The following is a 12413-nucleotide window of genomic DNA, read 5'->3' as shown; positions in this document are numbered from 1 at the left end:
GGACCTAAATGTCTTTCCCTAATACCCACTCAAATACCAAAACCTTACTGGAAAAAAAAAAAAAAAAAAAAAAAAACCAAAAAACACTCAGCCTTAAATGTCTGCAAGAAAACTGACAAACTATTTAACTAAAATAGCTTTTTAATCAAATATCCATTACATTCTTCTGCTGCAGCTTTGTCTAGGCAGGTAAGATAGTTTGTACAAACACTCTGACTTCCTTAATGTGTTAACTGAAATTAGAAGCATACTTGGATTATTTTAGGCTGTTCTCTAAATCTGGTTGTTTTTCCTAACCATAGCCATCCTTTTCTCTTTGGCACATACAGGTAAACCTTAAACCCATGACATGGTTATGGAACTTGGGTTGCATTTGTATCATTCCCTTGGGTTTTGCACATACAGGTGGCTGCCAGTACACAAATGAGCCGGTGGGTTTGTGGCACTCCCTGGGACTGCTGTGGCCCTGGTCTCTATGTGACAGCTCAACTTTCATTTTCTGCAACCAGAGTTTTTAAAAGGTGAAAGAGCTACTAAAAGGGTAGCGTGCTGGTTTTTAGTGGCTGCTCACTTTGGTGAGTGAGTGGAGCTGAGACTGGAAACTTCCTCCTGATCACATCACACAAACTGTGGGGCCAGAGCAATGCATTCAAAGCTCATCGTGGTACATACACAGTGTTTACATGTGCGAATAGGAAGCTTTGTGGTAAATTCATTGCAACCAGCTTGGCCTATTGTATCTAAACCATTTTAAGAAGCTTTGGGTTTAAAAGTATTGTACCTATGTCTGGGGTTATTGATAACAGAACTCAAGAATTCCAGAGTTATGGTGCCCACAGCAACTATATCTCATCATTTGTATTGCACCTATAAACGATAAAGTTAAATTTTACAGTATGTCTATTATTTAATAAAACTGTAAGTGTTCAGCTTGCCTGAATTATGGGTGCTTTATGAGCATTGTAACTTTACTCCCCTGACTTTTTCTTAGTTAAAGACACCAAGCTTAGCATTATACTACCATATTTTATTTAGTTCATTAAATATTAAATCACTAGTTTATTTTAATGAGAAAAAACACAGATCTTTAACTAAAGTATAATGTATGAAATGTTAAACAGATTAAAGTGCATGTCCTCTGAGAATTCACAGATTCTTTACATACTCTGACTTATATATCTAATATCTGTCTGAAAACAGATCGGAAATACACTACTACAGGTTTTAAACTTCTGACTGAAGCCCAAGCATGTCACCAAAATATGAGCAGAGCTTGATTTTACTAAGCCTGTTCTTCTTTTTTGTACATGAGTCGTTTAAAAAGTCAAGGTTTTACAGCTGACAAGCATGAGCTGTAGTTTCCAAAATGTCTGTGAGAGGTGGTATGAATATAGATTGTATTTTTGTGTTTGATAATGCTATAGGCCTAGAACCAATGCAGGAATAAGATCTGAAAAAAAATATTATTCTCTGTCTGTCATGTCTGGAAGAGTGTAAAATGCTCCATAGTTTTGTATGTCAAAAATCAAATTTGAAACCACTACCAACTTTCATTTGCATTTTAGAAATGTTTACACACAAGGAAAGCATCAACTTTCCAGATCTGGGGTCTAGGCATAAACTTAGTAGCCACAGAATTGAAACATTGCTATTGCTTTTGCTTTCTTTTTTTTTTTATTTTTAACAATGGAAACATATCAGAACCATGTATTCCATTCTGTTCCTCCAGTGGGTTCTGTTAGTACTTCGTACTCTCAGTCTGTAAAACTTCAGTTCTCAGTCAGAGTCTTATGATTCTTTAGGATGTTTTAAGTGGTTTTAAATGTATTTATTTAATTACTTCCTATAGATGTGCAATTCTGCGTGACATTTTTCAATAAGAAAACTGGACTTTGAAATATAGTCTTGCCTTAAGGAACTTAGTTCTTGAAGCCCATGCAAATATCAAAAAGAAAAAAAAAAAAGAAAAAAAGAAAAATAAAAAAAATTAAAAATAATTCTAAAAAAAGAAATCAATGATAAAATTTGTGTGCTGCTGGAAGGTAAGATTTTAAATGTTTCACAGAGGTAGAGTTACCAGAGTCATTAACTGAAGGATATTTAAAGAACACATGGAAATTAACTTTAAAAAGGCACAAGGGAAATAATTGGTTAAATAAAATGGGGGGCAACTGAGAAGGAAGTTTGAGCCCTGAGAAGGAAGACTGAGTCATAAGAAGAAATGGTGATAAAGATACAAATTAGAGTACACTTCCAGGATTAAATCTTAAGTCCTCTGAGGAAAATATCAGTGCTCCAAGTGAGTTTGTCAAGGCCAGGCTTGACCAAAAGAGATCTGGGACAAAAAAAAAAAAAAAAGAGCTTACACTGAGCCCAAGAGGAAAGACGGACTTGTTTGAGCCTGGAAGTTCAAGGAAAGCCCTAAATCATGATGACAGTAGTGGGAAAAGGGTCAATAAAGGAAGGAAGTTGGCATGGTCTTGGTTTTGAAATCAGCAGGAAACAAAGTAATGGCATGACTTGTGAATAGTTTGGTTAATTAATTATAAATAGTAATAAGCCCATGAATACTTAGGACCATGAAATATCTCTGTTCCTTTGTATAGCAAAGTAGGATTTGGATTGCAGTTTATAGCAACATAGATTGACAAACTGCCATAAAAATTTAACCTACATTGAAATTAACATTTGAAAGGCCTTACAGCCTCTGATGTTTATAATGTTTGTAGTGGGAATCAATAGCTAAGCTGTTAGCAAACAGTCCAACATTTCCGTTTTGGTTGTCTAAACAAGCTAGCATGTCAATGCTCTGGCTGAAGTTTGGGAAGCAATGGATACATAAGATACTTAGCAGAAGTTAGATGTTGTTGAAGAACAAACTTTCCATAGAAAAGAGACAGTCAGTGATTATCCTGGTAGATGCTCGTATTTGTAAGCTGCAGGATAAATTTTAGCAACCCAAAATTGAAACTTCTTGTTTAATATGACTTATGTTTCTGAGCATTGTAGTTATAGCTTGCTTTATGGAGTTGATTCACTAAGAATAATCAGAAAAGTAGCAAACTAAAAATTCACACATACATTTATTCAAATCTAACACAAAATATGTCTAACTAAAAAGCCCTTTGGTGGTTTCACTTTTACTATAAAAATGGGGCTTCTGCAAAATAACTTCAGGACAACTTCTTCAAGGACTCTGCTGCACTGTACGTTGTTTCTACTGTTACAGGGAAGAGAACAGTGTTGGTTTACAATGGTCAGAAGCCCCAGGAACAAAGGGAAAGGATGGGTGGGCAAGAGCACCATGCTCTTGTACTATCCTCTGCTATGTTCCAAAATGCCATGGCTGCATGTTCTGAGTGTTCCAGATTTCCAGTGCAAAGAAGCGACAGCACTTCCTTCAGATCAAGAGAAATAATGCACATCAATAAGAAGAAGAAGAAGGGAATAAAGAGTTGTATGGCTCAGGCACTCAGGCTAACGTAATTCAAAAGGAGGATCCCCGCAAGCTGGCAGGTGTTCAGTCACACTAATTATGCTATAGAAGCGATAGCAGTAGAATTTCATACTTGCAAACCTACTCTTGTGATGATTAGTACCTTGCTCCACTAATCTGAAATGTATCTTCAACCAAAGTCATCCTGGTGACTGTAGCTATGCACGCTGTCTTAAAAGATTATGACATAGGGATTTGTATTTCATGTTTTGTGCCTCCCCAGAGGTGCTCAGTATGTTGAGCTGAACCAAAACCACACTGATCTGGTTTGTAAGTACTTTGAATAGAAACCACCAAAAAGCCAGATTTATCCAGCCCAGTGTTAGATCTAACTGAGGTTCCTATGTCAGCATGTTTGCTAGAAACTTCCCAGATAAGTAGTGGAAAATACCAAACAGCCCCAGAGGTTCTTGCGCCTACGCAGGGGGTGAAGCAGGCCGCTGCTGCAAACAGCAACCCACAGTCAAATTGGATTGAGGATGGGCTCTTGGCCACGAGAGTTTTAGTTACGGCACTGTTGTGACTTAGCACGGTCAAGTATTGCTGTGCAATTACCTCAGGGTATGCTAACAAGGGAATTGTTTTTATCACTTCAGGTTCCTCAAGATGAATGGACTGGATACACTCCACGAGGGAAAGATGATGAGATTCCCTGCCGACGAATGCGTAGTGGCAGTTACATCAAAGCCATGGGGGATGATGACAGTGGAGACTCAGATACGAGTCCAAAGCCATCTCCAAAGATTGCTGCACGGAGAGAGAGCTATCTCAAGGCCACCCAGCCATCCCTTACAGAGCTCACCACCCTCAAGTAAGTCCATGTTTTACTACATCATACAGACCGCTCCATTAAGACATGCAGTTTCTGTTCCTATTGGGTTCTACCTTCTAGGCACCAGTTAAGGAAAGTATTTAAACAAGTGTGTTTGGTCATAATTATTTTGCGTTGGGTTTTTTTCTGAACAACAGTAGATTTGGGAATGTATTTCCATGTTATTCTGGAAAGGGACCCCTACTGCCTGCGCTTTGAATTTGCCAAGTATTCCAACCTGTTAGTGTTGAGTATTCTGTTCTTTATAGGTCTGTTCTTTAAATACTTTCCTGAATTATAGCTTTGGCCTGCAAAAGCTTTGCATAATTGTATATTTATGTATACTCAACATGTGAAACTAGCCCTAAGCTAGTCTTTGCAACTCATCAGAGAGCATCTGACATTTAATTAAAAAGAACAATAAACATCTGAAAATAGACAAATCCAGGGTTTCCCTGTTCACTCAGAATTGCACTGTATTTTGTGGAGAAATATAACCAAAACTGAATTATTTTTTAATCATTTATGAAAGCTTTAGTCAGGAGGAATGATGAATTTATGTTTTTTTAAATGTCACTTTGTGGTTTTCTTTTATCTGTGCCTTTTAAAAGAACCACACAGATTCTCATGAAAATTACACAAATGGACAATTTTGGTATTAGTGTTTTATTTTAAATTATTCCAAAAATGGAGAGGGCCCCTAAAGCAAGAAAATAAATTCTATCCAGAAAAGAAAATAGTGTAGATTAAAATCAACAATTGTTTCTGTCTGTCTTCTGCAAAATTTGTAGCTATAATAGTGAATCATAGTTCAATGAACCAAAAATAACCTAATTTTAGTATAACTTGCCTAAGGCTGTAGCTTTAAAATGGAAAAAGAAGAGCTGCATCTCTTCTACCATCTGTGATTAGAGACAAAAGATTCCTCCTGCATTTCCCTCATTAATTTCCTCTCCTTCCTTGTTCTTCTCTACCCCATTTTTTTTCCCAGAGACCTTATCTGAGAAATAGATTTTAGAGAAAAGCTTTTGATCCTTGTTAAGAATGTCATGCTCTTGACATCAGTGATGAATAGACCAGAAGGAAAAAAACATGCTTATTGCAGCTCCCCAGAGAAACCTGCCTGACTTTGTCTCTGGGGAAGTCAGGAACTGCTTCTGCTCTGTCTTTCCATTAGTGTCCAAAGGAGAAAGCAGTCTCTTTCTGCAGGGATTTTCGTAAGCTAGCTGGTACTTACTCAAGGGATCCAGTGATTCCTCTCATCATCCAGCAGGCTTTACCACATCCTTGTCTGAGCCAAAACCCTCCTCTGAGATCAGTTATTGCAATCTCTGCAAGGTGAACATAAATGTTACATACCACCACAAACTCCATAAAGCCATGCTTTATGCATGGACACACCAACAGGCACAGAATTTATTCTTTTTGAGACTTCAGAAACATATGTTACATAGTTTTGTAATATATGTAATGTGAAGCACAGTGCATCACAGTGAGTGTCTTTGCTCTTGGTCATTTCTGTTCTCTGTAGATATGTGATTTGCAAAAGAAAATGGAATTATTAAAAATAAAAAGTCCTGCATGTCACTGTTCACCCACAGAGGATGTTAGATCAGAGGGGCTAGGCAGCAGAAGCTTTTAGGTTTAGCTTTCAAATTATTGCAATTCAGCAAAATGCTTGGTCAAATATGTCTTTTCACATGTTTTTAAAACCTTTCCTATTCAGGAAAGCTTTTAGGAGTATGCTTAATTTTAAGCTGCACTCTAAAATTCATGTAAGCTTAGGAGCTATGTAGAAGTAGGATGTAAATCACTGGGTAGAAGGAAGGGGGAAATGGGAAATGGTAGTAAAACAAAAAAGATGACAAAATATGAAATGGCTTCTCTTTTTCAATGACTTTTCAGCATAAACTGGCTGAATTATTTCTTTTAATCTATGATGATACTTTATAGAAATGTGTCTTCCTGGAAAAGCTTTCCACTTTCAGAGACAAATTCTATAATACATAATTACACATTGCTTTTATTCCTTTCTGCTGAACATGATAACTGGGGCGGGGGGGGGTGGGGGGTGGGGGGGGGGGGGGTGCAGGCAGGCAGGTGAGAACTAGCCAAGTGTTTGCTGGGAATTGAAGTCTTCTGTTATGATGGGTCTTTTTTGCAGACTTCCTCATACTTTCTTAGTAGCGTGACTTGACCTTGACCATGACATTGCTTGTTCATCCCAGGGCTACCCTGATTACTCGAAGAGTTGTGATAGAGTTTTGCTGACGTGTTGGTCAGAGACTAAATTAGGGCCCCTGACTCACTGCATGTAGGTCATCAAGCAATTGTGTAATGTGTGATAACAAGTTACTTCCTTGGCTTATTGTTGACTTGAGTTCAATTTGCACCTGAATAGAGCATTGTGGAAATGAGCCAAAAGCCCCTCTAGTCAGCAGGCAGCCTTTTACTGACACTAGTGGACTTTCTAGCTGACCTAGCAGAACTTTATTAACACCTTAATGCTGAATGGTATTCCACTCCTCTAATTATGTTTTTTCTGTTAGTGAAGAACAAGGCACCTTGTGAAACTGGTGCTTCTACAGTGGTAATTCTCAGGACCTTCTGCACTTCTGCTACTCTCTTTCTCTGTTTTCTCTGTATGCAGTCTCTAGCTGGCTTCACTTTCATCTTTGGCAGAGCAAACAACTTAAGAACATGTTCCCTTTTGTTTTCACTGTTGGTTTTGAAGGGATTTTTCATCTTGTGGGACTTTTCCTCTCTGAGTACTTGAAGTCTAATATTGGTCTCATGACCCACGCTGTTCCTCCCACCTACCTACCTACGATTGCTCATGCACCTAGTCTTCTAAGAAAGGATTTTCATTATTACCAATGTTTCTTTTTATATAAGGAGTAACTTTTGAACAGCACAACTGTGTCATGTCTCGTTTACATAATACAAATTTGTTTTCCTGGGTTTGCTGAGGTTTTTTTCTTGCTATACCTTACAATCTCCCTCCTACGATATTTCTCCCATGCCATGGTATCCATGTGGTTACAGCACGTGTCAAATGCTGTGGTACCATTCTGAACAAAGCACAGCTTGCTGTGATCTTGAAATGCACACCTCCGCTGCAGCACTCTCATTATCCTACCAGGAAGTAAGCAGCTTTTTCTCTCTGTCTTGTTGGCAGTATCCTCTTGGTGTTTAATCTTTCAGCCTAGATAAACTGATCAGCTGGAAAAAAAGTGACATTTTCTTGCCCATTCCTGAAAAGTGGCAAAAGTTTCTTTTGCCCTTGTAAGCACATGGAAAATGGACTGGTTAGCTAACTTCTAAAGAAGGTGCAGACGACAGATAACTCTACTACAGCTGAGCTCAGATCAGGATATGTTTCTTCACTACCTATATGTACCTTGGTTATGCTTAGCCTGGTTTTCATTGGAAAAAAAGTATGCAATTACAACGTCCACATGCCAACCTGTCATCTCCACCTCCCAGTAACTTTTGAATCCATTGGCCAGCTTTAACCGAGTTCACTAGAGAGACTGGAGTCTGGAAGGCACAAAGTTCCAGTAAACCTTATGATGATCTGTAGCTGAGTAAGGCAAAGAAAGATCTGCATCCACCCCTTATGATCTCTTGAATGAGCAAAATAGCTAGTGAGCTAAAAGATGAGGAATATGGGAGGGACTGGAAACTCTGGTTGAGGACAAGACGTCTAAGAGAGGGATCCTGTTACCATAGTTTTCCTACTTTTGCTGGCCCTCTTCCTCTACTCTACTGTACAAACACTCACCACTTAAAACATAGCTTCACATTCTGCTTCCTAACTCAATATTGCTGCTACTGTAGCGACTTCAGCCACTTGAGTCTTCTGCACAGCTGCTTTTTTTTTTCTTCTCCAAAATATTACAGTACTTAATGGTAATGTATTTGTGGACATTTTGCATGTTTTTTTGGGTTATATACAGTTGCAGAATTGTTCCTTTGAATTAATATTTGATCATGCAAACTTTTTTCTGAGATGAATTGTACTCTGATCACCAGTATATTGACAGTTTCAATGATCTTGATACTTTGGACATGCATTTGTAGAACCTGCGTAAAAAGGAGAGAAGGAAGAATAGAAATCAGTTTTTTCTTAACAAATTTTTATTTTCAAGATATTCTAATAGAAACGTCATGTTTTTCCAGTCATCTATGACATGGAGAAACAGAGTTATAAACACCTCAAACATTTTTTAATGGGCACCAAATTACACCACTGATGATGAAAGGAATGTGTGAGCATATAAGCAAAAAACATTAGGCATTTCTCCTTTTTATCCCATGGTAAAGAATTTGTCTGTGTAACTTCCACCATAGCTGCATCTATTCCTGTGATTTACTGCATAGATAAGTGATACTTAGAATAGAATAAACCAACCACTTCCTAACTTTAAAGTTTATCAGACACCTTTCAAAAATTATATCTCAAAATATGTGCATGTTATTTGTGTACATCCAGGCTTATTTTCTGTGTGCTAATACAAATAGCATAAGTACTTTATACTTATATGTTTATGGGACTCTGAAGATAAAATTGTCTTGAAAGCCTCTGCACTATTTTTCTCAACATCCTATAAAACCACAGTAAATAATCAAGCTCAATTAAGAGGCAGAATCTGGTAGCAAACTTAAAAACAGTGGAAAAAGCAAGAAGAAATGGGTAGATCTGATTTATACATCCTGAATTCTAACTGTTCATCACCTGTCTGAGAAAGGATCAGATCAGTTCCTGGAGAACAAGCATTCAAACTAGTGTCAACCTAGATTACAAATCAAATCTTGATAGAGTTGCAGGACCAGCTCTGCTAGGACTACTTGTAAAAAAAAAAATCTAGCCACCCCATTGTTACATAGTATAAGGTGTTTCAGATAGAAAATCCCTTTACCATTGTAAAAATAATACTCTCAAATAATTTTGTCTGATGGCAATTTGTGGTAATCAGGAGGAAGGGGATATGCACACATGGGCACATCCATATAGACTGATGGGATGATAAAGTGCATCGTATGCACAGAGTGAATTAACGGTGAAATTGAATAATGCCTTTCAAACGTGGACTAACATGTATGAAAGGATGAGCAAAGGTCCAAAAGGTTTTTACACTAAAGACACAGCATGTTGCATGGCAAGGATGTTTTTAAATCTTATGAGCAAAGCTGGAGGTCATTATAGCTTTGGTTTTCCTATAGTGATGCAACACATGCATTTCCATATGTAGAAATCTTCATGGCTTCTCAAACTTAAATATACAGTCTCTCAGAAAATCATGGATCAATATCAACTCTGGAGATGGTTCTCCCACTTTTTCAGCTTTTCACAAATGCTGTTCTTGGGAAGTGTCTGCACTGAGGGAAATGATAAGGGATGTAAGGATAGTTGTAGCCCGACACATTGGCTAGGTTGTTGTGGCATTTGAGCAAACTGAAGCTGATGTCCTTACACTGCATTTCACCATACAGTATGGTGTGAAATACGGTATGAAAACCATCTTGGTCTTAGGAATGAGGTCCTGTTTACCTTAGGCTATTTCTATATTACTATAACATGTTTCAAATTATCCCCAGAAAAAGGTGTTATATAAACAAAAGCATACTGCTTTTTTAAATGGAGGTGTTGTCCTCATTCTGCTAAAATTAATAAAAATGTCTCATTAACTTCACTGGCCCAGATCAGGGGTAGGGGGAAGGAAGAGGGACCATACAACATGATGCAATACCTCATCTTCCTTATAGTGAGTATTTTTAGACACATGCAGGGAAGCTTGTTAATTTTCTTTCTTGTTGAGTGACTTTCAGTTAGGGAACAATGACCTTCCTAATTAGTACAAAAGGAATAAGTCTAATTAATCTTTTATTAGTGTTTTACAGTATGTTTCTCTTACATTTTCATCAGGTGTTTAGCTAGTGAAAGAATTATTTCTGTTTTCCTTGAGGTGTGTTTGCTTGAAGAGGGGGTTTTTTTGGCTTTCATGTGAAAGAGACTGGAGCATCTCCATGAGGTTTGGACGTGCAGCCAGAGGAATAGTATTCTAGAAGTATTGTTGGCCTAGGTAGTAACTTTCCCAGTCTGCAGTCACTGATGCTTGACATTATTACTTAGCTTTTTGTTCATATTATCGCAATTCCTTCTCTTTTTTCTTTGAAAGCTAGGGAGAAGCTTCAAACAGGTTTCTCACTTTTCAGGCTCATGTGTCAGGTATGATTAAGTTCAATGAATAGTTTGTAAGTCAGAAGAAAATTTGAAAGGCAAGGCAATAAAAAGTATATTTATTTTGAGGTAGTAGGTGGGTATACCTCTGAAGCTAATGGTTTCCTTAGGGCAGCTGGCATCTATTTTGTGTACGTGATATTTAAGGAGCAGAGGATATAGATTTATTGAAGGAACTTTGAGCTTGGAGCTTTTAATGAACAGTTGCAACTTTCCACTGATGATAGATACGTATAGCATGATCAGTCAGTTAATGCTTAATATCACTGATGGGCATGTGAGAAAGCTTGTGCCCCATGGCAGCATTTCTTCTGGGCTTTGTGTCCCCACACACAAAGATATGTACACCTTTACAGCACAGAAATGAACCTGCTCATCTCACTGTACGATCCTCTGTGGAGACAGGGCATTCCTACAGTTCGCTGTATAGCATGTAAGTAGGATGGGCACTCCTCCTGTGATGATCCTCACCAGTTTATCTTGCAATGAAACTGGGATGCCCTAGCTATTACAGTCTCACTGCTAGCAGACGTTGCTTATCCCCTTGTGAAACTTACCTTTCTGTCAGTCTACACCTAGCTCCATATGTCCCTGTGCCCTGTTATGTCAGTAATGTCACATTTGTATAAATAAAGTTATTTCCTGTTTCTCTAAGAGAAGAAGTCAGAATTTGGTTGTAATCTGTGACTTACACTACAGTTGTTGCCTGGCTTGTACTTTTACCTTTATTTGTTGAAATCTGAGGACATCAATTAAAATTAACTAACCTAAGAATAAACATCAGCCAAAAACAAAAAAAAAAAATACTTTAACTTTGCTAGTCAAAGTGTGATCTTTTGGCAATACTGGAGCAGATATTTCTGTTAAAGAAAAGCTGCAACTTCATTTAGATGATTGGCTTACTTGCAGAAATGGAAGTCCTTGTCCTGTATCTAGTCACCTGGCTCAGCTTTAAGCTTTATGTTACACATAGCTACAGATGGAAGTGTAAATTGTTAGCTTCTCTCAGTTAAATCCTGTAAACATTTATACATTTTAGAGAAAATTATTTTGGTGAGTGTAAGTCCACCCCATTGTCTGTTTTAAAAAGCAAGGTCTATCACTATACTTTATGGTTCAAATGGTCACTTCTAGGGCTTGCTTTAAGAAACACAATTATAATTACTGAACCAAGATGTGGTTTTCAGCCATCTCTTTCAGGGTATAGCTTTTACACAGCCAACCTGCGTATTTGCATGCAAAACTGGACTTGTTTATTTTTAGCCCTGCTTCTGCCCACCTATTTAAAATGCTGCCTCAGAAAGGAAGTTAATAATGTCCAGTGGGGACAGGAGAAGAAATGCTGCCTTAGAGTGCAAGGACATACACAAGCTATATGTTAGGAAAATTTTCCTAATGGTAATGATAGTTAGGCGCAGGAGTGCATTGCCAAGAGAAATCGCTTCACTGGACATTTTCAAGAAAAGGGTAGAAAATGTCTGCCAGGACAAATTTAGGTATTGCTGATCCTGCTTTAGGGTTGGAGGTGGGACAAAATGACCTCATGAAGACCCCTCCAGACCTCTCTTTTATGATTCTTTGTCTTTCTCGGGCTATGGAATATACCCACTGCCACTGTTCTTACTTCCTTAACTTTATTTTTAAATATAAAAATAAAATTCTCATCAGGACCAAATTATTCCTGAAGGCCTGCTGTTGAATAGTAAGTATAGATATCCCACCCACAGCAGTGCCGCATGTATTTTAAATGTTATTTCATTGCTAGCGTTTTGAAATTATGTTCCAACTGCTGCCAGCCATACCATGCTTGACTCTCGGTATGTGATCCTGTACTGTCTGGTTTAGCCTGCTAAGGGGAGCTC

At 37.9% G+C, this 12413-nt stretch overlaps 1 protein-coding gene across 7 annotated transcripts in view; it reads left to right on the top strand.

Moving 5' to 3' along the window:
• DLGAP1 (DLG associated protein 1) overlaps positions 1–12413 on the top strand; it is a 358503-nt gene that overhangs the window by 206682 nt on the left and 139408 nt on the right. For all 7 annotated transcript variants that reach the window (XM_080381374.1, XM_080381373.1, XM_080381371.1 and 4 more), the window contains one exon: positions 4093–4307. In XM_080381374.1, coding sequence (XP_080237500.1) covers positions 4093–4307 — 215 coding nt within the window. The remainder of the gene's footprint in view (positions 1–4092; positions 4308–12413) is intronic.

This window comes from Falco punctatus, assembly GCF_963210335.1.
Source record: "Falco punctatus genome assembly, chromosome: 3".
Taxonomy (NCBI): domain Eukaryota; kingdom Metazoa; phylum Chordata; class Aves; order Falconiformes; family Falconidae; genus Falco; species Falco punctatus.
Note: the sequence above shows the minus strand (reverse complement) of the source record. Positions and strands in the feature narration are given on the sequence as shown.